This window comes from Gallinula chloropus (genome assembly GCF_964237585.1).
Source record: "Gallinula chloropus genome assembly, chromosome: 2".
Taxonomy (NCBI): domain Eukaryota; kingdom Metazoa; phylum Chordata; class Aves; order Gruiformes; family Rallidae; genus Gallinula; species Gallinula chloropus.
Genome location: NC_140086.1, coordinates 31,079,861 through 31,107,303, shown reverse-complemented (window position 1 = coordinate 31,107,303; position 27,443 = coordinate 31,079,861). Strand labels below are relative to the sequence as shown.

Sequence of the window (27,443 nt, the reverse complement as noted above, 5' to 3'; positions counted from 1 at the left end):
AAAAGGCACTACATAATCCTCTCCCTGCAACGCCCCTTTCTCAACCAATTAGCCAACTGAACTTGGCACAACAGAGTCTTAATTATAAAGTGCATCTCCTGTCTTAATACATTTTGAAAAATAGGCTATAGAAGGTAGGTAGCGATATCCCCGTGTGTACAATGTATCGAAATAAAAATACACTGCAACTAGAGTCAATCTAGTTACACACTGTGGGGAAAAAATATGGCTTCTTTACAAGTCTTGCAGTCATTTCCATATAATCTGGACTGTTTTTAAACAAACATGAGTGTATTAGCAAAATGGTAAGAGGTAGTGTTCCAAGTAAAAGGCAAGCTCACCGATTTTATCGTTAGGTGGGTATACAGCCAAGATATCCCAGATTTTAACAGCAGCATTACCAAACAAAAATGGCCACAGCATGGTATCTTGGGATGAAAATACACACTGTTCTGGGGGGTCTTGTATTAGTTCCTTCAGCAAAAATGACCATTTTTCTAAAATGTCCTAATGTAATCCCATGTCATAAGTACTCCTCTTGGTACTGTAAGTTTTCCTATTGCATTGCATTAAAATTTCCAGAGAAATATTCTTCAACTTTAGGATTTAAAACCAACACATTTTACACTCTTACTAAACGTAAGATGAGTTTACTCATACTTCAGTGAGTGTTCCTTTATGGCTGTAAGAAAAACAAAACACAAATACCAAACAGATGAACACATCCAATGCGTCACATCGGTCGCAACATGTGACATGCTAGTTAGATGTGTTTGGTGATTTAACAGGAAGTTTTTGTCACTCTGCTAGGAAAGTCAGCCAAATTGTGTATGTACATTATCTAAACTTCAGCTGATTTTAGCCCTTACTAGACTTTAATATATTAAATATATAAAGGCTTGATAAAAACTGAAATTGAAGCAGCACTGGGTATATTTCTTGCGTTAATAATTTGTAAGGATTTATGTAAACATTCAGTATGTGCATTCTTGCTCTCTGCTGTAAATCCTTCACAGCCTCTATGCACCCACAGAGTATGTCCCAAACACGAAATTTTCCCAGGTAACAGCAGCTGCTACTGAGCTAGTCTTCTTCATCAGCGGTATATGCTACTTCAGCAACTTCAATTTCTGGCACAGCACTTTGGGCCAAAGAGCCACTCCAGCACGCCTCATGGTTCTCTTTATCTGAGCTGCAAAAACAGATCGATAAGTTTTGTCAAATGGAAAATAATATGATTCTCCACAGTCCTTTTATGCCTGCAATCCACATTTACAAAGCTTGTTCAACTTATCACTTATTCCAGGTCTGAAATTATCTATCCTGAGGGCCTTTATGGAACATGGGTAGCTACAGAGAGGTGCAAAGTGCTGGAATTCCTTAGCCATTCAGAATTGATACAAGACCAAGTATTTAAAAACAGATTTCAAGTAAAATAACAGCACTTACCAGCTGTCCTCACCCAGGGTACCCTGGTCTGCTTCTACTGCAGAAGACTCCACCTCACCACTGCACTCACTTTCTTCTCCTGACATTTGACGAGTCATTTTTCCTAAAGACAAATCCCTAGAACAAATAAGAGCAGAGTACCACCAGCAAACATTCATCACTGATGAGCAGCTTGTTTCATTTCGAACTCTGCAGTTTCTGGGCACCTATCAATCTCACTCCTACATGCCCCATTTCTTTTATTATGGCAGAGATGCAGGGCTTGCACTGGATAACTATTTAAAATCTTTATTCGCTCCAGCTGCTTATTCTTAAACTACATTCAATCCTCTAGTTGCAACACAGTTTAGTGGCTTTACAAAATTCAAGTCCCAGAGGAGTGATTGTGACTTTAAGGTAAGAAATTGCCATCAGATGATGATCTAAGCCACACACATCTTGCCTAAATGGCAGCAGGATTATAACCAAAGTATAGTCAGAAGGAAGACAGGCAAGACGATAAAACCTTTATTCACCAGTTTCTCCCTGTAACTTTAGAGTCACATTCTAAGTTTCAGAGCAACTTATTCTCCCATTAATGACAGAGAGACAGGTAATAATTTTTCTTTTTTAAGGGAATGTGAGTCAGCAGCCTGACTCGCCTGGCCAAAAATGGAAGTATGTTCATATGCAATTATCAAAAAAACGTGTTTCCAAAGCATTGCTCTGTGTTGAAACACAGCAATTTAGCACTGAAAAATGCTGCTTGAATTGGAAAGAAAAGCTTGTGAACAATTGTGTGTTGAAAGTGGTACTACAACATTTCACACTTTTAAAATAAAACTGTAGAAAACAGTAGCAGAACCACTTAAACACACATATTTAAAGTAGTATTTCAGCAGTATTTCCTAATGTCATTATTGGCCTATGTTTGGGACAAATCCAGCACGATATGCAAAGGCCTACAAGTCTGATGCCTTGTCCAGTTGTCCCCTCCTGCCTCCACCCATTCCAGGTACTTGGCCTTTAGAGCGTAAAGCCAGAACATGCCTATTTCACACTGGGTCAGATCAAACCTGCACTTCAGCAAGACCAAAGACAAACCTGTTTCTTTTGGGTTCAATTCCCACCAGACAAGCTGAATTTCTTAAACAAGAGCACAGATTTGTATTTGGTAACTTTTATAACTAAAACTCAGAGAAATTATTTTCCATTAAGACCCCAGGTACCACGTGGCTGACTTTCAGTAATTTTAAATGTCTAGGGAAGCTGGCAAGGTGTTTCTGTATTTAAAACCCCACTGTCTTCAGGGAAAGCACTAAAATAAAATTCCTTTTTGCTACTCATGCCTTCTTACTTTGGTTTTAGCCACACAGCATTTCCTATCATCATGTTTTAGTCAAATGCAAGTTACTTAATTCTCCTTGGCTATTTAAGCCAGCAGCAGCGAGCACCTTCACGTCAGACAGGGAAAGCATCTTTCAAATAAAAGTATTTTCCTTCAGGAGTGACAAACTGAACACAGTATTCAGATCAGAACTTCCAATAAGCCACAATGATTCTATTTAAATCCTGTTCCAAACATAGTTCACATAAGCCTTATATCCAACGATGTAATTTGTTTTGTCAATCTGGATATGCTAGACTCAACTGAGAGTAACTTCTCAAGGGACCATGGGAATGTACTCCTTTGGTAAGGAAATCCCACAGGGACTGACTCAGCAGGTCTAGCAGGACAGTGAATAACCCTACATCAACTCCCTGGGGCCTGTTAAAAAATTTAGCAGACAGGCACCATGAAGTGTTGTTTCATTCCCCCCACCTCATAACCTCCACCATATTTTCCCCCCTTAGATGTAAAGGGACAGTCTGTGGCATCATTCCAGGCAGTTCAGAGCAACGTAAAAGACATTAATACAGACATGTAATCATTGTATTACTATGCTCTGTCACAGATTTGAGTGCAGAGGTGAAGTTTTGTAACTCAAATCAATTTTTCCAGTGCTCTCATCTCCAGCAAGTTATTTCATATATCTAATGTTTCAAAAGCAGGAGAAACACCTTATCTTTACAGGAATTAAAGGATTAGAAAAACACAGTTCCAGTTACTTTAGAGGAAAAAAAAAAAAGATGGGACAACAGTTTCTCAGTCATTTGCACTGAAGAGCAGCCTTTGAGCCTGCAAGAGCCTACTGAAAATACTGCTTTGTGTGGTTAGGTGGGGAAAATTGTTTCCCAGGATACATTTAAAGCTGGTGCTTATGACTACATAGAGAAAACACCTCCATGCAAAGAAGCTCCTAAGCCCCATGACATTTCTACATACCTAATTCTTCTTTCAATAGCATCTATATGAAGTTGTTTTTCACTTAACAGTTTCTTCAGTGATTCAACCTCCCTTTGTTTTTCAAGCAGTTCTTTTTGTAGACGATAATTTGTTTCCTCCAGAGTTTCACAGAAAGCCTAAAAGACAAATTTAAGCACATCCTCCATTTAACTTTGGTGGGCTACCTTTATTTATTGACTTTCCTTTTAGAAATATCAACAGAATTATACCTGATTTTCTTTGTATTTATTACTATAAGGAGCTGTATGAACTTAAAACCAACATTCTGTTCCTTAATAAAATAATGCCTCTGCTTTGAACATCGAATTTATTATGCTAAACTGCAGTGCAAATACTTTACTGCATCATATGTTTGTCTCAGAGACATTAGAATCAAGTTTCTCTCCTTTGATGCCCAGTCTTTAATTTTTAACCTTTTTGCCCATACGGAGTATCAGCTGAACTCCCTGCCCCTCATATAAGCTTTGAATGACTTAGAAGTCAGTTTCAAAGTATCTAATTATTCCTGATAAGCTAGGAATATTTGGATAAAGTGCATATTCTTCCTCTACTCAGGATAAAGACAGCTGCACCAAACAGCTGTTACAAACATGACAGAAGCTCGATAAAAAACTGTTCTGAAAGAAGTTGGATGCAACGTGAAGACCTCTGACTGCCCAACCATGGCGAGTGCCCTGCGCTACGCTGCTGAGCAGGACACCTATACAGGCTACACCCGGATGAGTCTGACACTGAGCAACCTCAAAGCTTAATGTGAAGGGCTGACCTATAATGCAGCATCCACTGAACGCAGGAAGGGACAGTCAGAAGCCTTGGCACAGAGCCTGCTCATCTATTACTGGAAAGAGCACGGCTACCAGCAGTAACGGGCAATGCAGATTTAATAATTTACATGTTCTTGCTCAGTAAGGAACCAAAGTGGGAGGCTTTCCAGGCTTAACACTGCTAATTCACAGGATCCAATGAATACAAGCCTTTTGTATAAGCTAATAACAATGCTGTTAAGACAATGGTGTTCCTGAAGTTTTAAAATGAGCTACAAACCTCAAAATACTGTTCTCTGCCTTAACTGAAGCTGACTTATCAGCTGCTTTAAAATGTTAAATTTCCCTGTAATTATACTATTAGAAATGTGCTGTGCTTCTCAATGCTTTTTTTTTACTGAGTTTTTATTTATTTTATTGACTCAGATAGCAAATTTATCTTGGTTGACAGGCGCTGAAGCCCAATAATCAGTTAAGCCAGAGCTTTATTCACATCTACTAGAGACAATTCCTTCTTTGCATAGCATTTTTAGTGACTGCTTTAGCAGTCATTCCAGTTAAACAGTCAATCTGTTTCATCCAATCCAGTTAAGTGAATTCTAGTGTATTCTGTAGAACTGTTCAGGGATGCTAGTGTTCCTACTGAAAATTGACCATTACTTCCTTAAGAAAATAATTAAGTTACATTATTTCTACCTTTAGGTTTATGTAAATTTCCCTATTCACAGAATAATGAAAAATATTCCACAGGTATTGTGAACTGTTTCATTGTTCTATATGCAAACTGGGAAGAGACCTTTGGATATAAAAATGAACATCTTCAGCTGCAATCTGTGTATCAGCTGCCCAAGGAAAGGAAGTCCTTGTTCACAAGTGAGTAAGGATGCTGTCATAGCAGAGAGGTGAACCAAAGCTGAAAAAGACCTATCAGAGACTTGTGTGTAATGAGATACTGTGTTCTTTGGAGACTTGGCCACCTGGAGTTTGGCACCATTGCAAAACCCAGGTGGGACCAGTTTTCCCTCTAAGTTCTGAAAGGGCAACAGAACTAGGTTAGCTGGAAGAGCTCTTCATTCCTTCAGTGGATCATGAAACAGTGATGTCTGGGAAAGGACCCATGGAAACAATTAACAAGGATGTAACAGAAAAGACTGTTTTAATGAATATTGCCCTTATATTTCTGTCATTACACTTCTGTTAAGGCCTCATTGATTTCTAGTGGGGTACCATACCCTCTCAAGAAACAGAAGTGTCTGGCAAGTCCTTTTTGAAATGAAAAAACAGAATAGACAAAAAAACAAAAGAGAGAGATATCTGTATTTTCCATTATAAGGAAAACAGTAACAGGAGAATTATTTTTGCAACACTTGATATGACAACAGTAAGGTAAAACAAATGATTTCTGAGATAACTATTCCTGGATGTGAACCATAGTGCTTGTCCCATAGTTAAGCACTGCTTAGAAAAGCATCTACTGAGGGATGGATATAGATGCCACCTTTGCCTGCCTTGACTGGTAAGACCAGCCTTCAGTAATCCAAGGCCTCTGTAACCAGAGAGAAAGAGAAGGGCAAGACAAAATTACCCTCAGCTGAGGAAGACCAGGTCAGGGAGCACTTAAACCAGACTGGACATACGAAAGTCCATGGGGCCTGACAGACTGCACCCATGAGTGCTGAGGGAGCTGGCTGATATCCAGCTTGTTGTCCCCAGGACCCCAGGTATCATGATTCAAATATCATAATCAAAGACAATTAAAGGGACCTGAACACCTTTCATGTGAGAAGAGGATGAGACTGCTGGGACTCTTCAGTCTGGAAAAGACAAAACTGGATGTGATCTTATCAATGATCAGAGGGAATGGAGAAGGACCCAGACTCTTCTCAGTGATGCCCACTGACAGGACAAGAGACAACAGGCACAAATTAAAACCCAGGAAATTCAATCTGATCACATGAGAACACTTTTTTCACTGTGATGGTGATCAAACAATGGGGCAGGTTGCACAGTGAGGTTGTGAAGTCTCCTCTGAAGAATATTCAAAACCTGACTGGACATGCTAGGGGCAGCCTGCAGTAGCTGATCTTGCTTGAGGTCCCTTCCAATCTCAACCATTTTGTAGTAAGGTGACACATCCCTTGGAAACCAGACTTTTATGACAGCTGTCTTTAACTGTAGAGAAATGGTTAATAGCCAAAACTACAACAGCACAACTATTTTAGTTTACCTAAATTCCTGTGGTGGAAGAACAATCCTGAGACTTCACTGCAGTATATACAATCAAAATCTTTATAAGGAGGTTATTTACATTTCTTAACTATCTGAGTAATTCTTGCAATGTTTATTATTTTTCATCAACTTAAGTAGCTAGGATCAAAAGCGATTCTACAGAAATCAATAAAAGCCAGTAACACAAAAATCACAATAAATCTTTCAGACATACACAGTAATGTAACAAGAGCCAAGGCACTCCCACTTACAAGCAAAATAAACTGGTAAATATAAATTTGGCTCAAGAACATCACTTGACATTCATAGTTTCTACAGTATTACCAATGCGTGTACAATTCCAAAGCACATTTTATTCTATAAAGGAAGAAAACTAAGGCCACCTGCTCTAGACAGACTTCATACAGCCTCTGCGTGCCAGTGAAACCTACTTCTAATCAAATAGGCTGCAGCATATAGTATTATTCATTCAACATGCTCTTATGCTTGTTGAAAGGCTGCTTGCTGGTTTACAACACTATTTGACACTACTTCGTTATCTACATGAACACTGTTTTTGGTGGTCTGAATGAATTCTTTTATTACCTTTCATACCAAGAAAAATTTTACTCTAAGACCTGAAGTCTAATGTGTGTGAACTCTGACAACGCACGAAATGTAAACCTACAGAAACTCTTCTTATATTCAGCAGAATATAAGATTTAATTCACTGGTCAGGCTTTTTGCCTACGAGATTATATCTTGAGACAGAGATGAAGTACAGCAATCAAAGATTATCAGTGTGAACTGATTGATAAAACTGATCAGACTGTGTCAGTTTTAGAAATCAATTTGCAAATTGTTGTGACAGAGCAGAAATAAAAATGTTTTATTCCATCCTGTTCAGCAGATTTTGCAATACTCTAACAACCACTACTGTCTCTTGAAAGCACTTCGCTTTTATCATATTAAATTTATAAAAGCATTCTGCTTTTATCATATTACATACAACTTACCCTGCTCTCTTCTAGACTGTCAAAAGGACCTGGAGGATCATCCAGACAAAGAAATTCTCTCACTGCAAGACTTTACCAAATAAAAGAGAGTGAGTTACTTGAAGTACAAAACAAGCAACACAAATATGATCATACAAGAATAGTATTTCTTTAATGGACAAACATGTATCCTCAAATTTACTCCCGAGTATCCAAAATTATGTTCAACTACTAAATCCCATTTGTACGTGTTAACCAGGCACAGCATTTAAAGTGTGACTTAAGAAATTGTACAAGTACACTTAAGACTTTCCAGAGAGTAAGCCACTTTAGAAAATGATTTTCAAATCTTCAGAGAGTTTATTGTTACATGACAACTGGCAATAAAGTTTATCACTTTGGTTTGAAAAATTCTCCTGGTGAAAAATAACTATTCAACGATGGATGAAAAGTCCACAGCTAGTTTATGTGACACGATAAAACATTCTTTTTCAAGCAATCTCCACTGTTTTATATTAAAACAATCCATGATTCGTACAAGCCATTTACTAAACCTGTACTATAGACAGCTTCTGCCATGGACTCAAACAAGTAACAGAAAAGTTTTGATACTTCAACCAAAATTAACACCCCAATTAGCACAGTAAGACAGACAGTAACAAGTCATAAATTACATTTTATAAAACATAACCTCAAACCAAATTAAAAGTTATTCAAGCATATAAAGTACATCAAGGGCTGTTCTGTTTGAAGTGTTCCTTTTGCAACATGATGATCAAAGTCCATTTTTTAATGCTGAACAGTTCTTTTCATAAAGATGCTGAATGAACTCAGGTATGCCTAATGCATAAGAATTCATTATGTGGAAAAACTTGTGCTCACCATTTCTATTCAGTGTCTTTATCCTTATTCATATTGCTTAGTTCATATGTATTTTAAAAGTACTTAATTTATACATTTGGCTGGTACTTTTGTTGTGTTAAAGGGTGACATTAAAATGGTATAATATGTAGTAATGATGTGAGTGCAAGAGAAAAATATTCAGAAAAATAAATGTGCCAAAATGTCCTATCTACATCTACCATCTACTTACATCAGGTCAAATCTGTTTAAATTTTTCTTTTTTTTTTTTTTTCCCTACAGCTGCTAGCAGAAAACTGTCTGCCTGTCGTTTTCCTGAAATTCAAAGCTTCAATTCATTAATTTGGGTCTGGAAACTTAAAGCCACAAGTCACTGAAAACATTGTTTCTTTATCTAAAATAGGCACCTGATGGCTTAAACATTGATTTGCAGCCCAGCTTTACTCCAAGAGTCTGATTCCCCCCTCCTCCCGCCTCCATGTGTTATGCCTTTTTCCTTTCATTTAGCAAATAGGACAAAGTTCTGCCTTAAAATTATCATCCAAGCCTCCTACATCACGTAGCATCTTTCTTCACTCCCCTGCTAGCTGCCGTCCTTCTCGGGAGGACGGCACCAGGGATCCCTGACCAGCATCAGCTGCCCAAGTTCCTCTCTTCCAACCGTCTTACAGAGAGCAGAGGCAGAGGAGGGCTGTGTCATCTATACAAAGCCAGATGACACTTCTGATCAGCAGGTTAAGCTTCTTGGTCCCACTTTGAGGGACAGATTAAATTATATTGAACACATTAAACTCCGTGGGTGGATTTCAACTTGATCTTTCACTGAATCTTCAATACAAGGCAAAATATGAGCAGCAATCGATAAAATGCAGACTCTAAATTTAGTCACCCGCACACCACCCTACACTTTACCTTCAAACTACTTTGTGGACCTGGTTGCATTTAAAAAAATATATATACACACACCAAATGAGGTCTCCTATCCCTGAAGGGCAAATTTCCCACGGTCAGTATGTCTCAGTGATATTATAATGTATAAAGAGAAATGAAAAGACTTCTCTACGGAGAGAAAATGCTCACTTGGTTTTGGTGTAACCCAAGTAGTTTGACTTATTTGCAAAACTGCAGAAGTAAGTGGTGAGTTTTTAATGAGGAAGAAGGGTCAGAGGCTTGCCACTGCTCAAGTAAGGTGCAAATAATTAATTTCTATTAATAGTAACTTTTATTCTCTAGTAAGTGGGGGGAAAAGAAGATGACAGATTAAATCTCCTAAAGTCTTAATAATTTCCTGAGCATCCAGACATTCCACAGATCCAAACACTAAAACTAATCCCTACCAACATGTTAAAATTTATTAAAAACCTTAATTTTCATGCAGAGCCTGACACAATCGAGATCAGATTTCCTCAAAACCATTTTTCAGTTAACTATCTGTTCATTAAACCAAAATACAAACTGATTCTAGAAACATTTAAATTCCCTTATACGCTTTAAGAGTTATGTTTTGGGTTTGATTCTTTTTTCCTTTAATTATGACAAACACTATTTTGTCCAGTATGGAACATTATCAAGCATAAAGCCTTCAGGTATATTCAAGCAGACAAAAAGTCCATTCACATTGCTAGTCTGTCTCCAGCAGCATAAATTGCATTCAGAGAACAATTATCTCTTTTTGACACACCTATCATGGTGTAATTCAATAATCAGGAAGTTCTTCAAACTTCTCAGCCATGTATTTTACCCACTGACAGTGAAACTCACACATTGATCCCAATTTCTTTTTGAAACTATTTAAGCTTTCTGTCTCTGTCATCTCACAACAAAGTTCCACAACTCAGTGTGACATATTGAGAGATGACTATGAATCACCCAAAATATTAACATTCTTCACTCGCCTTCCCTATACCCTTGATAATTTCATATGCCCTGTTCAGGGAGCCGTTTCTCGAGACAATAGACTAAAGAACAAAACTTCTTGCATGAAGCTTGTCTGTACTTTATCTAGCCTTGCCTGCTTTCTCTGTACTTCCATTCCAGCAGCCCCTCATTTGAAATCTAATGCTGTGTTTTAGCGCTGGGCTACACAGAGGTGCAATTCAGACTCCCAAAGCAATAACACTTATTTCTTCTTTTCAAGTTCCTCTTCAACAATTTTAATGACACTTTATGACTGTTGCTGAATAATGAACTGATTCAGAAAACTGTATCAATACCAATAGTTATTTTCCAGGTTGTAAAAAACAACTGAGTTTATAATTCTCTATGTATGTACTTACTGTCATTTTGCACTTCATGACATTAAAATTAACACTAGTCACTCGGTGCCTTGGGATCCTTCTGCAACACTTCATGATCTCATTGAGGTATTCTGAACATGAGTGTCTGGAACTGTGCTTTGATATTCCCTAAATCTCCACCAATCCTTTTCCCCTTTTCTTTCATTTTATATGAGGTTCCTCAAAACTACCTGTTAGATAAATCTCTCTCTGCAACAGACCTTACTGCTTTTCCCAGCAGTGTTTTTATTTACCTGCCTAACACTCAGGCTTTTTTTAATTACAAACAGTACCAAAAGTCAGATTTCTTCATTAATTTCTATTTGCCAAAGTCAGCAGTTAGCAGGTCTTGCAACAAAGCTCAGCAATTGTATGGTTTAGTTCCTTTAAAATTCTTGAGGGAAGACTAGTGTTCCAGATAATTTCTTACTTTGTTTTTAATGAAGATTCAGATGAAGATAGCTTCTCTGACTTATTCCTTGAAGAATCTCTGGTACAGCAACCTTACAGTTTTATTCCTGGTATTGGAAAAGGGTTTTGACTGCTCTGCTTCCAGCAGCCTGCTCACTTAAAATTCTCTTTTGGCCTATATTAAATTGATTTTACATTTCTTTTGCCAGCATTACATTGTACTCATCTTCAGCTTTGGAAGAATCTTCAACTTTGAATTAGAAAAAAGCTGGTTTTACATAGAGACTTCTGCGCTTTGTTTCTTAAATGATGTATTTCTTCTGGAGCCTTTCTGGATTTGTGGTTTACACTGCCTTATGTAAAGCAATCTACAAAGCTAGTTCTCTTACTATAATGTTATGTAAACCTTTACTTTAATACGCATTTTATGAACTAATCAGATAGCAGAGCAGGTACCTTCCATTACGATAGCCCAACATTTAATCTCAATCGAAGTTCTGCATTCAGCACACAGAAGTACTGTTTCATGAGTAAACATGGCACTAGTCTAACATTTCAAATATTACAGCTTTTAGTTAATAGTTACCCACGTACAACTCAATATACCACAATTTGCCTTTTTTGTTTAGTTGAAGATGGGGTTAGTTTAACATGTTAATGAAGTTCCTCAGTGTGTTACTCAAAGATACAATGCAAGAGTCTGGAAAGGCTGTATGAGGAGTTTGAACACACACACACCCCCAGTGTAGACGTTACATTTAGTCACATACCAGTTTGCGATGTCTTTGTGAGCCACCAGATTCTGGAGGAACGCTTGTAGTCCCAACTGTCGATCTTCCAAGAAGTCAGGATTGTAATTGTCCTTGAACCAGCGTTTTGGTGGAAGGGCCAACCGAAAGCCTGGAAACATGTCTTTTAGCTGAAATGGAAAGCAAAGCTAAATGAGGAACAGCAATAAAAAAGCCTTGATGAAACACTGGGTTTGACACAGGCAGTGCCTTTACTCAGCGTTACGGGATCATTCCATCATCTTTTAACTTCAAGCATGAGGTAAGTCTCACCCATAAATACAATCCAAATTACAGCATAAATTGTGGGACACAGTCCTGTCACTTGCTGTGTTGCCTTATGCAATCAAATGACCTTGCAAATTTACCACATCAAAAAAGGAATGAAAAATTTTGCTTGGCTATTTAACATCTCCAAGTCTGCTATTTAATGCCTTTAAGTCAGTAAATGTAAGGAAGCTGTATGTAAGTAAACATGCTCACATGGGTAAGCATTTCAGTGGTGTTTCTTCTGAAGTATCCAAGGATAAAATCTATTAAAACCCATTACAGACCTACAACTCTGCAACCCATCTTTTTTGGGGTACTAGCAGAATGAGTTGTAACACATGGATGAGATACTTACAGGGAGGGAGTAGCTCCTTGCACACCCAGGACATTAAAATTTCAATATCCATGGATGCAGCTCAAACCCTTAGCATTAACATGCAAAAGAGTGTTTTTGAGTTACTTCAATAGTAATGGGGTATATTTAATGTGAGAAATACTTAGTTTTTTTCCTGTGAATTCAGAAATGAAATACACAAGCGAATGGAAGCATAAAATTATGTAACATTGGACCTGTCCAAGGATGCCAATTAATTATTTTTCCAATACACAATACAACTTAAAAAAAGCTTTAATAAAAAAGAGTTTTTAGATGCCTTTCCTTGGAAGTGATGTTTCACACAAAAATTTCAAAGAGGATTTACAGCCATCAGGAAAAAGTGAACAGATTTTAAACCAAATCAAATGTTTCTCCAACTGCCACAAGAATCGTTACACCTTTTTCTGCAGACGGGATCAAATGTACTTCTGTCAGGGATGTAGTGCACACACCAAAAGTCCCAGGGATTCCAGCATCTGCCTTGAAAACAATTTAGCTTTCAACATTTACATAGCTGCAACATAATTCTTCAGTGGGTGTCTTGATCCTTACACAGCAAAATTTAAGCCTTCTGACAATAAGCTTTATTTAACTACTTTCTATGGAATCTTGGAAAAAGCTAACAGGTAGCTCTTTCAGCTTCTTAAGTTGAAAAAAAGTTCAAATAGATACTGTATTTCAGCTAGAATCTCTACACAGTTTAAAGAAATTACGTTAGTGGATCATCCTTGCTCATATAAATATCACTTCACAAAGCAAAGGCACTTTCTTAACATCACAAGCACTGTGTATTCAAATAACCTGATGAAAAATTAGTTTCTTATTTATAGAATGGTTTATTGTAAAAGCCTTGCTCTTTTACTACTATGTTTTATTATTTATGTTTTCCTCCTCTCTTACTGAACTTAATTTTGCTATTAGACTTTTGATAATTTAAAATTTCTCTTTGGCCATCCGTAATTCCTCTATCTCTTACCAAGCTACCATTAATACTATACATATACTCTCTATACCCCACAACCCCTCTTAAGTTAATAAAATACTGAGTAGAACCAAACCCAGGAAAGATAACAAAATGAGTTCCTGTGTTGGTTGCAGAGAGTATCATAGATAACCACTCCTGGGAAAGCTTTTCAACCACTCAGATTTCTACTGAATGGTAATTTCACTTGTCTGGTTACATAGATCATGTAATTTGTTTCTAACAAATGAGTATGCCTACCCACAGACTGTTCCTTTTGTGGATGAGGAGAATATGAGAAAGCTTGCTGCTGTTAGCAGACTAACTTTGAACAGCACAGTCCTGGGGTATTCTTTCTTGAACACTCCTCAGACAGCACAAAACACTGTGGGTCAAAGTTACGCTGGCTGGGATTTGCTTGCATCCAGCATCTTTTCTTGATTTCTCTCCCCCACATCAGCACGATAGATTGTGTGTCACAAGGCAGTCTCAGGGAGAAATGGCTAAGTCCTTGGTTCTAAACACTGGTAATTTCATTAGTTGCTGAGCACAGTAATAAACTGCATGAAGTTCTTCTCCCACTGTTTATTGTGATGAAAGAGTATTCAGCAACTTCTTCAATCTATCAGGAGTTCTGAACCACCAAAACTTATGCATCCAGCCAAATGGATGAATCTCAAGCTTTGCTCCCTACCCCTTAAATTCTGTCACGTTCCAACATCCCCCAGGATTCTTTTCAACACTACAGCAAAAGACAGTATTTCAGTCTTTGTTGTACCATTCATGGTTTTCTTCTGACAGCTCCCAAGTAATGCATCTGTTATTTTACTGCTTCTTACCTATACTTCTGTCTCTAACAATACATAGAGCTTTACCTATTGCTCTTAGCATCCTGTGACAGTCCATCCTGCATCTCGGTACTTCTGCCTTAATCTTTAGGAGTCTGCATGACAGTCTGTGCTGATCTCTATGTGTGTTTTTTTTTTTTAATTACTTTTGACTTTGAGACCATTATGTGGCTACTTGAGTACCCATACTGGCACCATCTCAGCTTTCAATCCTTAATCCGCTGCTGCATTTACTTGTTTCATTCAGAAAAGGACAGTTGAGGGTTTTGAGCCCATTCATTTCCCTTTTAAGCACTCTTTCTTACTAAAAATATTTCAGAAACTAGTGGAAGCACAAAACACTCTCTAGGATCCTACTGCTATCTGTTTTGCCTTATTTTCTTTAAGAGATTGAGACAAATAAAGAATTATATTACTAAGTTCACTATCTGCTTCCATTAGTTAGCTGACCTGCATTCATTCATCTAGCCCTGACTTTATCTACATGTGTCCCCGCTGTGACACTGTTCCTTACTCTAACACTTTTCCCAACTATCAGCCACTGCTGAAGTCCAACCCTCAGCTCAGTTTGGACTCGCAAGTAAATACATGAAATACACGCCTGACACAAAAAACATACAGCTCTTGTGTCTTTACCTGGTCTTCTTGAAAAGAAAGGCTATTGCCTCTTTGTTAATAGCCCAAACTGATTCACACAGTGATTGAGTACTCAATTCATTTGGCATTAATTCCAAATTTCTAAACCCATTCCAGATAACGAATAGTTTGCCACCAACCTCAAGGATGGTAAGGAAAAGGAATTTTAGCAGCCTATTTCTCACTTGTATTGGACTTCTAAGAAATAGGGTACAGAAAGTCCTGAAATTCTACACGCATACAACTTCATGTCTGTATTTGATATTAAACAACAAGGAGTTGCTAGTGTTGTACCATGTCTCTTGAACCACTGATGCATGCGTTTGCTCTTCGGTTTCTAACAGATTATGCTTTTTATAATACAGAATTGTCAGCACCAGGAACTAAAACATACCATCATTCTGCAACTTCCAGAGAATGACAAAATAGTAATGAAAGTTTAGATGTATACCAAAGGATGAAGAAGCTTCAGTGAAAATTAAAGTTCATCCTTTTAAACAGAAATCTCAATAACTATAAATTTTGCTAGAGGCCAGATGTTTTTGTCAAAGATCTGGCTGCAAAGACTGACGGCTTCTAAGATTTAAGTATTATTCTAAAATGAATACCTCTTGTACCTTAATTTTTCAGGCTGCTGATAACCACACTAAAATTCAATGCAAGTCATTTCTTGGCCTGTATCTGACATAGTTGACCAAAATGCAAACTGTTATATTGACAACTTCTGGGGATTTCAACTCAAACTGCAGAAGATCATAATCTCAAAAGTTGTCAGGCTTTTGTCAATACCAAGGCATATGTTAATTTAAGATACACTGAATTAAACCACAGAAATTTCTCTGCAAATAAACTGCTAAACTAATTCACCAATAATTTGTGGTACTTTTACACTGCACTGCTGTTTTAAAGGTAGTCTAAAAGATACCTGAACAGGTCAAGCCAAGAACCCAAAGAAAAGTGCGTGTTTAAGTATTAAAAATTTCAAGTTAAGGAGTCTGAACATGAAATAACGGAAGAAAATGTGTTAAATTTGCAATGAAAGGATATTCTTCAGAGTAAGCATAGAAAAGCGTAATTCTGTTTTTCTGCTTTTATGCTTCTGTAGAAATAATGCTAAATGGACAGCTGAACACTATTTGCCAACCTTGTGCTTTTTAGACAAGCTTTTTTTACTTTCAAACGTTAAAAATATTAAGTGCCTGATCCATAATTCACTTATCTAAAGTCTCTACTTCAAAGATCTGATATAACATGTCACAATTAATTTGAAGACACAAAAACCGCCTGAAGACTGAGGCAGAGATTGTTGCACTGAGGACTAAATACTTACTGGATCACTCCTGCAGAATACAGGCCCACAGTTCTATTTCCATGCAGTGGATACAACTATTAAAGAGTTACTTTCCTTTATCACATAGATTAGCAATAAATACAAAGTATGAAACACAGTGACAGCTTTCAAGTAAAAACATGCCTTCTTCATGCTAGTTGTAATTACTTCAAGGATCCTTGAAAAAAATGAGGAATCCTATGTTTTTCACTCATTAATATAGCATGAGTTTTTATATGCAGTGAAAAAACAAGAAAAGTGACAGAAGTGAGAGACACAAAGAAAATGAAACATGCCAGAAGAATGAGGGAAGTTAGTTGAGAATTTATGAGTGTGTAATTCCCACCTTGTCATTAAGCCTGGAGAAGTCAGTGTACCGTCTGAAAACCACCCAACTTTCCTCTGGACTTCTTTTTACTAGTATTTTGTATACCTGTAAGGAAAAACAGGAGTATCAGAAAAATGTGCAGAACTTCACACTGCATTGCCTGGAAGGATGAAGTTATCCTTTATTACTTAATGAAACAAAATTTGTGGGTAAAAAGATAATATTATCAGTACAAACAGTAAAAACTAGTATCAGAATTTAAGGAAGCTTTATTAATAATTCTTTAATACCTTTAAAATTTACACTAAGAAAGGGTTTACAAAACTGCACTGAGATTTCTTCCCCAGGAAAAAAACAATTATCAGCTATCAAAAATATTTCAGTGATCTACTACTGTAATCTTGCTGACTTACAGTCTTACTCATTAATCCTTGAGGCCAACCTGTTTAAGATCACTGTAATACTCAGTTACTGAGCACTATATTGTTTTTAAAAATGTTTCATCTGCCTTGCTTGACAAGTAAAAGTGATGCAGGATAAAAATAACATCCAGCTCTGGTTCCAGTTGTCTCAAGTATCAGGTTTTGTCTTTCTAAGCAAATTATGACCACTTCCCTAAATAACTGCATCAGAACAGGTATACTAGCATTGTAGAACTGAAGTATCCCTCAAATCAGATTTAGCAAGACAACAGCACAGCAGTACCATTTTCCTATTAAATAGCAAATATATAGAATAATTATCATCATCATCAATAATAGTATCACCACCAGTTTTTAAGGAGGACCGATACTCAAATGCCTGAACAAAACAAATCTAACACCACACAATTTAAACTAGAAAATATTAAACAGTGTCTAGGAAAGAAGGGTTCTCATGTCACAACCATTCTCCAATGTACGGAAAAAGAGGCTCTGTGGTTGCGCTTGGTTAGCTTTCCCAGTCTAGGTGTTCTCTAGTTAAAAACCAAAACACAACACAAACCAAAATCAAGGAAGGAGATACTTTTGGAATCGTAACGACGAACAATCCCTTATAGACATTTAACCAAATCTGTTGCACAGTAAAATCTTTCCCAGTATTTCATATTTTCACAGCAGGTTGTCTTAAGTGATGTATACTTCTTGTTGCAGTCCCAGAATTTGACTAGCAAGTCAAATTCTGTACATCTGAGACTGTTTTTACCATTTTTGTATTCTACAATATGTTAAGTTGCACACAGTTACACAAGCTACAGAAAACCACAATGCAAATTGAAGGCAATTTCTTAGCAAGTACTTCTCTTGCCTACTTTTCAAACACAGAATTCCACTTTCAAGCAACAACATCTGTGGAAATCAGGGACTGTGACAGTGGCAATATTTCAGTTATTAACAACAAGCTATTAGCTGTTAAAATTAATGCCGCAAGACAGCCTGTGAAGCCAGCATCAAAATGTCAATTCTTATCTTGCATTTTCTGTATAAAGGTTTGCCCAGATGTTTTTGCTTTCTTATCATACCGACAATATAAACAGCTTTACTTCATGAGAATTTCATGAAGCAGAACTGCAGTACCAAACTGCGGAGACTCTTTGCCAGTGCACAGTAAAACACAGCACAGGAAGCTTTGGAATAAGCGTGTAGATTTACTTGCAGATCAGTATTCTAGTCTATTCTTCTGCTAGAAGTTCTGCAGAGGCATTGCTTGCAAATGCACACAGGAAAAAAAACCCAGCTAGTCTGACCCTCATTTTGAATGGTTTCCAAGTAAACATTAGACAACATAAAAAAACAACTCTTCACAAATTGAGGTCTATTTAAGTGTAACAATGAGCAGAATCAGCTTGTAATTACTGACCAAAAAAAAGTCAACTTGAAACAGTTTTGCTTTTCTTGCACAGGTTGCAAAGTTTTGTTTGGGGTTTTTTTGTGTTTTTTTTCTTTTTCCTTTTTAAGATTGGTAATTAACAAAAATTAATAACTACAGTATTACAAAAACAACTGTTAGTTCCTTCACACAAGGTCTTGAGAAAAACCCCTAAAAATTATTTCAATTAATTCAAGTTCTTCCAGTCCATCCTGAGTTGCCTTACTACATGAATACAGAATGTTCCATGAAAATATGACAATATTTAGTAACGATCTCTGATTCAGCATGTCATCATAATTTCTAGTGCTAATTGAACATTCCATGACTGCCAACTCATTAGAGACCAATTGCTTAAAACAGAGAAGATATTCAAACTAGCTTTTTTTCTCCCATAAGCTTTGGTAGCTTTGTACTCCAACATGCAACTCACCCAGTTTCAGTAATTCAGATTCATATTTTTGGGAACTATGAGATGCTAACAAACCATAAAAGAAACTTCAGCCCTGGAGTCTTCTCTTTTATACAAGCGATTTCAACATAATTTCTGCAATCTTCCATCTCATTGATTTTGCACTGCAGAAGCAACCAAAATTTCCAGGACTAATTACTTGCTGATTTTAAAGCACAATAACAAACTTATTTTCAATGTGCAACTGAAAACAAAGTTAATTATGTGCTTTCAGAAACAAACACAGCAACAAAACTTAATTCAGAAAGAGCAAAAATGCATCCAAGCATTTTAATGATGAAGAATGTTTCATTTGTACTGTAACCTGGACTTCTACCTAAAATAAGGTATCAAAGTTGTCATTGTAGCTACAGCTGGAGAGCATCTTATATGCACACTAGAATATGCCTTGGTGTATTTTCTGACTAACCATTGTCAGTATAACAGTATTAATCGATAGTTTAGTTCTGAAGGTATGGATTTAAAGGTATCTTTTAATCTACATGTAAAACCCTGTTTGTTCTTGTATGCTACCATGCATGAACATATTAGAAACTGAAATACTTATCATAAGACAAATAATTAAATAATTGAAAAGCAGCATTATTTAATTCTTTGGAAAAAAAGAGGATTTTGCTAGTATGTGAGCTGCCATAAGGACATGAGCTTCCACTCTTTCCTAACCTAAAAGAAAATGGGACGGAAGAAAAAAAGATTTTCTATTTTCTCCTCACCTATTTCTGATTAATGACCCCCTCAAATAACACAATTATGTAATTAGTAACAAAACCTTCCATGAGTCCCACAAGCACTGCTGAATTACCTCTAAGAAATGTTTTGACCACATTCACAAAAACAAATGCACAAGTACATGATTTGTAAAAAAAAAAAATAATTACCAGCTGCAGCACATTTTGAGAAACATCAGTTATGCTGGTGTTCTGTCACGAGACACTATGTATGTGACAACTCACCCTGATGTTTCCTGAACAGACTTCCCCTATCAGAAACTAAACCTATCAATGCGTGAACCTGAGAACTACCCATCCGCACTGCAATGCAAATGTTGTATGCAGCTAGTAACTGCAAAAGGCAAGTAAGGGGCTGGCTTATAATTTCTTTCAAGTAGAAGACTATACTTTAAGATGTTTTATTAACTACACAGAACTTCTACAAGTTCAATTTCAAATGGATTTGTAACTTTGCAAGGAATTCCTCACTTTTCCATCAGAAGCCCCAAGCAGGCACCTGAAACAGAATGAAACCCTTTTATTACGCGTGGCCAGGTTCTGGTGGAGGGGATGGGGCAGAGGCATGGGCAGCAGGGGTGGTTTTTGCAAGAAGGAGCTAGAAACTTTCTGCAGGCCCAACAGAGCAAACACCAGCCAATTCAAGGCCGGAGTTGGTGTGGACCAAGGCCAAGCCCATCAGCGATAGTCATAGTGTCTCTGGGAATCACATTTAGCAGGGAAAAAACCCACAAGCAGTTGCTTTTTGCCACCAGAGAAGGGAGTGAGAAGGTGTAAGGAACTGCACGCACCAAGGTCAGTGAAGAAAGGTAAGAGGAGGTGCCCCAGGTGCCAGGGAGGAAGATCCCCCTGCAGCCTGAAGACCATGGTGAAGCAGGCTGTCCCCTTGCAGCCCATGGATGATGACAGGGAGCAGAGATCCCATCTACAGTCCACGGAGGACCCCACACTGGAGTGGGCTGAAGCCCCTGAAGAACGCTCTGATCCTGTAGGAAACCTGTGTTGGAGCAAGCTCCTGACAGTGAGACCTGCAGCCAGTGAAGAGACCGACCCACACTGGAGCAGGTTTGCTGGGGGACTTGTGACTCCATGGAGGACCAGGCTGGAGCAGTCTGGGCCTGAAAGTTGGCATCCCATGGAAGAGATCCATGCTGAGGCAGTTGGTGAGGAGCTGAAGCCCAGACAGAAAGGATTCATGTTAGAGAAGATAGTGGAGAACTGTCTCCCATGGGTGGAATCCCATGCTAGAACAGGGGAAGAGCGTGAGGAATGCACCACCCCCTACCCCTAGCTAAGAAGGAAAACAACCAAAAGGAAGGTCAGAAGGAACTGACCAAAACCTCCATTCCTCCTCCCCCACATTGTAGCATGGGGAGAAGGGAGCGAAGACATGACTAAAGTGAAGTCTGCTAAGAAGAGAAGGATGGGGGAATCCTTTACGCTGTGCTCAATCTGTTTTGCCCATGACACTGATTGTGGAATGATCTCTCCCTGTCCTTATCTCGACTCCTAAGCCTCTCAATATATATTTTTAACCCGTCCAGCTGAAAAGGGGAGTGATAGAGCAACTTTGGTGGGCATCTGGCCTCCAGCCAGGGTCAAACCACCACAACAGGAAAGACTGCTTATGAGTCCCAATTTTCCCACCTGTAGAATGGGAATGATATTTTCCTGTCAGACAGCAGCACTTTGACTCTAAAAAGGTATTTGTAAAGTACTCAAACATCCCTGAACAGCAGGATTAATTACCAAAAGAGAATGCAAAGTACATTTGTTATCTTGTCATTACAGGATAAACGACACTATGCCCAGAACTTACAGTGAATTTTGCCCTTTCCTCCATCACCTCATAACCCAGTATAGTAGGCGTGGACGGTCGATCCTCCCAGCTCCTGGAATCTGTATTCTGCTCTATTTCTTCTTCGGGCTGAGTACAGTATTCTATGGATGTATCCGTACCTGTAAATTTAGTCCTAACGAGCGGACTACTACACGCAGATGACGTAGAACCAATCTGGTCAGGCACGCTCATCTTTTTAAAACTACCAACTGTAGAGTCCTCCAGCTGTCCTTTTGAGGAGCTGGAACTTGTTGAGATGCTCCCAAAAGAAGAACTTCTTTGGTTTCTGTTCGTAAAGCTGGATGATGAACTTCCAATAGGAATAGGAACCGGAACGTATGGTGTTGCCATCCTTCAGGAAAAAAAAAAAACCTCAGGTTTTGGTCCAGAAGTTTAAGGCTCATTCACTGTATAATCCATGTTTTCTCTTCTTTTCAAGATCAGTATCTGCAGTGAAGGACAGAAAATACTGTTTTAATTTTTAAGTGAAAGCGACACTAAGGCACTGCTTTGGAATAATTTGTATCAGCACTGAGATGGCACATAGCAATACTGATGGTTAAATATTGTCATGAGAAATTTCCCTTCATATAAAATGCTTTTAAATCTTATCTCTGCAATTTGCAGAGCTTTACAGAGCTCTCTTTGACGACTATTAAAATAAAACAGATAGAAAGCTAAAGTAAGATTAAAGTAAGAAAGAAAAAACCTTTTTGTCCTTTATGATTAAGTACTATTTTATTACATTGTAAAAGTCAGCAATTTTAAGGAATTCTCTAAGAAGTTGGAGTGGTTTTAGCGACTGTTTAGGAATATAAAGCTTTTTCTTGGAATTGCTTTTATAAGATAACCAGAGCAGACTACAGGAGTCAAACATGCATGCAGTAATATGCACGACACAAACCAAAGGACAACACAGTAAACTTCAGTGAACATGTAAGATATGCAAATATGTTTTTTCACCTACTGTGATGGGTCTGTTTTGAAGGACAGTATTTTTTCAAAACAACTCTATTGCACATAATGCTGCAGACAACTGTAACAATCTTAACTGGGCATTTTTTCTGTAGCTTGAATTGGAGCAATTAAGTTTTACAAGCATGCACATAACAAGCCGTGTTGTAATAGCATCTAGTTTTCTATTCCAGCAGATTAAATGGAAAAAAAACCAACAAGTTCAGGGTAAAAATACATCAAGATTTAATATATTTTCTTCGAGAAAACCATTTCAAGCCAAAATTAATCATTTGTGTGCATGAGTGCACATTTCTAAAAAAAAAAAAAAAAAGAGACAGCAGCCTCAAACTACCAAAAAAGCACCATCTCTTCATTTTAACAAAATGCCCAAAGAAGAGCTCTTAGAAGAAGCAAATTAGATGCCATCTCTTTGGATTAATAACATTTGAGTCACCACCCTATTTCACCCCAGACTATACCAATCAGCTGTCCGCAGGCAGCTCTGAAATAGGAAACTATCAACCTGATTCATTTGACACACACACATATAAATATACATATAAAAATCAATCATATACTGAAGCAAAAATCAAATTAGTTTCCTAACTTTAAGGGCAAAGTAATGCCTTTATTTTCTTGTTCTAAAATACCAGCAAATATAAATAAGGAAATAAATGTGAAATGAAGCAGCATCACCAAGACAGATTGGGTTTTTTCTTCCCTCAATTATTTTAAGAGCATTTTTCAAACTTCCTCATTCTTTCAGGTACACAGGGAAGCTTTCACATACTCTTTATGTCAGAAAACTCAGGGGACATGACCAAAAAGAGTAATTTTGAAGTGTCACTGTCTCCACGGAAGGACCTCTGCTTCACTGAGGGTTGATGCTGGACACTTGTCAGCATCCGAGGAAGCAGAAGTGTCAGTACAGTAAACCCGTGCTGACTGACTTCACTGGTCAGGTGCAGGATTTGGACTGTCCAGTAGCTTCTATTGCAGCACAGTCCTGTGTTTGGTGGTGTGACTTAACTCTACAGTCCACAGTGTCATGCAGTCTGAGAGATGCAAGTCACACCTGTCTTGGAGACAAGACATTCTCCTGGAGCTAGACTAAAATTTAAATCCCTTTTTCCACCTGTATCAATAAGTGAATATGTTTTCTACCCCAAACAATAAGCTTATTGATACTTTTAAAAAAAATAGAAGTAGAAATAGAGACTTGCAGTATTAACTGGTAGATTTTGTTTAGCAATATTGCTGTCCAAAAAACTGAACAAAGTCCTTTTTCACTTGCCACTTAAGTGATGCTTCCATGTTTACCAGCATAAGAAATTGTGAGCATCCCTTTTAAGAACACCCCACATGGTTATGCTCCCGAGAGGTGTGGGATTAAATCCCTGTGAACACAAAAACCCAAGTGAGTCCAGGTTTGCAAGAAGAAAAAAAAAATAAATCTATAAATAGAAAAGTGGTTACTATGGTCTGATGCATAGCTTTATGAATCTGAACCAGGAAAGGAAAATAAGCCCATGCTGCATGGAACCTGGTGAAGTTCACACAGGAGTTTGAAAAGGAAAAAGCCTGGGCTTTTCAGCACTTTGTAGGGGAAAAAAACCCAAAGCCATTTTCACCAGTTACAGTAATGCAAACAGCCTCTTTTCTAGAAGAACTGACTTCTTTAAAGTGAAGTACAAGTCTTGCTGTCTTAAACACATACTTAATACTGCTCTTAAATGCTGACATGTTACTGGAAGGCTGTAGCTATTCTGGCAACCAGCACTCCTTCACATGAGCACCTAAGTGTTAAGAATCCAACATCTACCCTACACGTGCTTCAGCAGCTTTTATTGCAGACTAGCTATAATTTGGTACCACTGACTGCTTATTAGCAGCTGGACTGCATTAGGTCTGCTCCCAGGCCATGTCTTCTGGTTTAGTTTCTTTTCACACTACAAGACCACCCCAAATCGTGTGCCAATGCATAGTCAATGGTGATGATCACAGTATTTGCTTCTAAAGGACATCCTTGACTCAGAGTAGCACAGTAAACACACACATAGATTAAAAAAAGGGTCCGGTTCTATCAGTAGCTCATGCTTCCTAAAACCCTGAAAATTAACAGAAGAGTATTCTTTGAGTAACAGAAGCATCAGGTCAAATGAGCAACAGGCACACCCCATCATTTAATCTTACATTTTTTTTCCCAAGAAAACAGAAAAAGAACCAAAGATGCTACATTTGAATGTACCCAACTCTCAAATACATACATACATACATACTTAAATCCATCTTAAACTGTAAAAGCGTGAAAATTTCCAAGTATCTAACTATTCTCATGCTGTGAATCACAACAGGATTTAAAACCTCACTGATTTGCACTTTAGGAAGGCTGAAGATTAGAAAAAGAGTACAGTGCTCAAATGAGGATCGTACCCTTCGGACTCCAGCCTTTCCTTGAATACAGAAGCCAATTCACAACAAAGGGGAGAGAAAATAATCTGCTAAAACACTTTTGGAGAAGTGACATTACTCCTTGCTTATGTCAGTGCAGTGAGAAAGGAAGATCTGGGTGCACAGCCTGCAGGTACACTGTGGGGTGGTATCACACGTCACTGCATTAAACCAGTAGAATCATTGCACCAAACCAACATTCAGAACAAACAGATCGTTTGCAACACCTAAGAGATAATCCAGTGACTGCACTGCACTCTCTTTCTTGGCTAGAGCATTACTTACTTTACTTTTTTTGAAAAAAGTTTTTTTCCTGTTCAGAACCTGTATTTTTCTTCAGCTTGGTCCCCAACTGTAAGTTAAAAATGAAATAAAAACCAAAGAACTTGTGCTGGAAGTACTGAACTGCTGAGTCTGAAACAGGATAGGATGGAGTCCCAGGAACTGGCTCGTCACATGCTACAAAACAGCATGACACCAACTCATCCCAGTGGGTGTTTACAACAGCCACCTCCCTTTCTGCGGGTGAAGCAAACAGGCTATAATGAAACCACTTTAAAAGGGTTTGCCTCCAGCTTGCAGCTATTGCAATTCCAAACCCTTTTAAGCTAATGGTTTGTATGTTCAACGAGAAACATGTAAGCCACGAAATTCCAGGGTAATAGATTAGGTAAAAAACCCCAATCCTTAGTTAACAGTTCTAATGGGATTTGTAAGACTTTTAGCTTCGCAGTGTTAGGTACCTTACCTCCGCGTTGGGGCTGACGGCTGCTGGTCAGGGTTTGAGCGCTACAGGGAACGCCAGCCGAAGGGCTGGCAAAGCATTCGAACGGACAGCTTGCCGAGTTACGTTTTATATCACTCTCTAAAAATAATCATTTTGTCCCAACTTTAATCAAGTTAATGACAAACTTCGCTTATTTATGAACTCCAAGCTGGGGCTATCACCCACTCCGCCCCCTCCCCCGCAAGCACAGGCGGCGGGCAAATCCCGCCCCACCGAAAGCGTTACCGAACGTGAAACGGCCGACAGTGACTCCCCCCGGGTCCGGAGCAGGACGCGCGTACGGCGTCTAACCCCGCCCGTGATTTAACGGTTCGGAAGCAGTCGAAACCCGGCCAAGCTTTGCCGTTACCTCTCCCCCAGCCGCCAGCGACCGGCGCAGCCCTCAAGCGCACGGAGCCCCCTCAAGGCCGGGGCGGGAGAAGCGGCCGGCAGGGCGGCAGTTACGCAGCTGACCGGGTCCGCCAGGTGCGCGGTGCCGCCACGGAGGGGCCGCGGGCGGTGACGCTCGCAGAACGCCGCTCGCACCGATTTACGTAACCGCGGGAGCCGCCGCCGAGCTCGGCGGTACCGGCGGGGCCAGGCTGGCGCAGCTGCACGGCCTGGCAAACCCTGCCGAGGTACGCGGGCTCGGAAGGCGCCAGGCTGCAGAGCGGCGCCGGCCGAGGAGCCGCCTCTGAGGGGAAGCGCCGCTGCTCGCGCCCGCCCCGCCCCGGGAAGAGGGGTCCCGCGCCCCCGCCGTCCCACGCGAGAGCGACCGGCCCCGGCCGCGCCTCAGCCCGCGCGGCACCCGGCCCGCGGCGCCCCCAACCGGCGGGGTCCGGTGCCACCGCCTGCGGTCGCCTCCGCACAGGTGCGCGGGAGCTGCGCCACCGGCCGGCGCGGCGAGGAGGCGGCGGGGACCGGCCGTGCCCGGCGCGGGACGGCTCCCCTGAGCGCCGCGGCCCGAGCTCCCCACCGCCTGCCTGCCCGTCTCCTTCCCTCCTCCCCTGCCCTCGGCACCAACCCCGCCACTCACCCCTTCCTGCCGGCCGGGCGGGCGGCAATAGGAAAGCCAAGATCCGCCGCTCACCTGCCCTCCGCCGCGCGCGCCCCGCTCTGCCGCGCCACCGCTGGGGCCGCCCCTCCCCCTCGGCCGGACCGGCCCCGCCCCTCCGCGCGCCCAGAGGGAGGCGCGCGACGCCCCCGCGCCCGGAGGGGGCGGGGTCGCGGGCCGGTACCTGTGGCGCGTAGCGGGAGGGGCGGAAGCGGGCGGGGTCCGCGTGCGGACCGCAACTACCGGCGCGCCCCGCCGGCGCGCGGCCTCCATTTCCCGACAAGCAGCGCGGGGCCGCTCGCGGCGGAAGCTGGCCGCGGTGCACCTCGGGGGCTGTAGTTCCGTGGCGGCGCCGTGTCTGCGGGCGCCGAGAGTTCCGAGGGGTGGGGGTGCTGAGGGGGGCGGTGGCCGAGCTCCTTGAGAGCGTTCGGACCTCTGCAGCGGCCGTCACCACTGCCGTGCTCGCGGGCGGCTCCAAGGCCTTCGGGCAGCCGCGCGGG

General features: G+C 40.0%; 1 protein-coding gene across 1 annotated transcript; it reads right to left on the bottom strand.

Annotated features, from left to right (window-relative positions):
- Positions 1-884: 884 nt before the first annotated feature.
- On the bottom strand, positions 885-27,011 carry SNX16 (sorting nexin 16). Its single transcript, XM_084280441.1, has 8 exons — positions 26,980-27,011; positions 21,695-22,162; positions 16,846-16,932; positions 12,061-12,209; positions 7,764-7,833; positions 3,755-3,891; positions 1,450-1,566; positions 885-1,192 (listed from the first exon to the last, which is right to left on the bottom strand). Exons 2-8 carry the CDS (start codon positions 22,064-22,066, stop codon positions 1,084-1,086), a joined length of 1,041 nt encoding a protein of 346 aa, XP_084136567.1. The 5' UTR covers positions 22,067-22,162; positions 26,980-27,011; the 3' UTR covers positions 885-1,083.
- Positions 27,012-27,443: the final 432 nt, after the last annotated feature.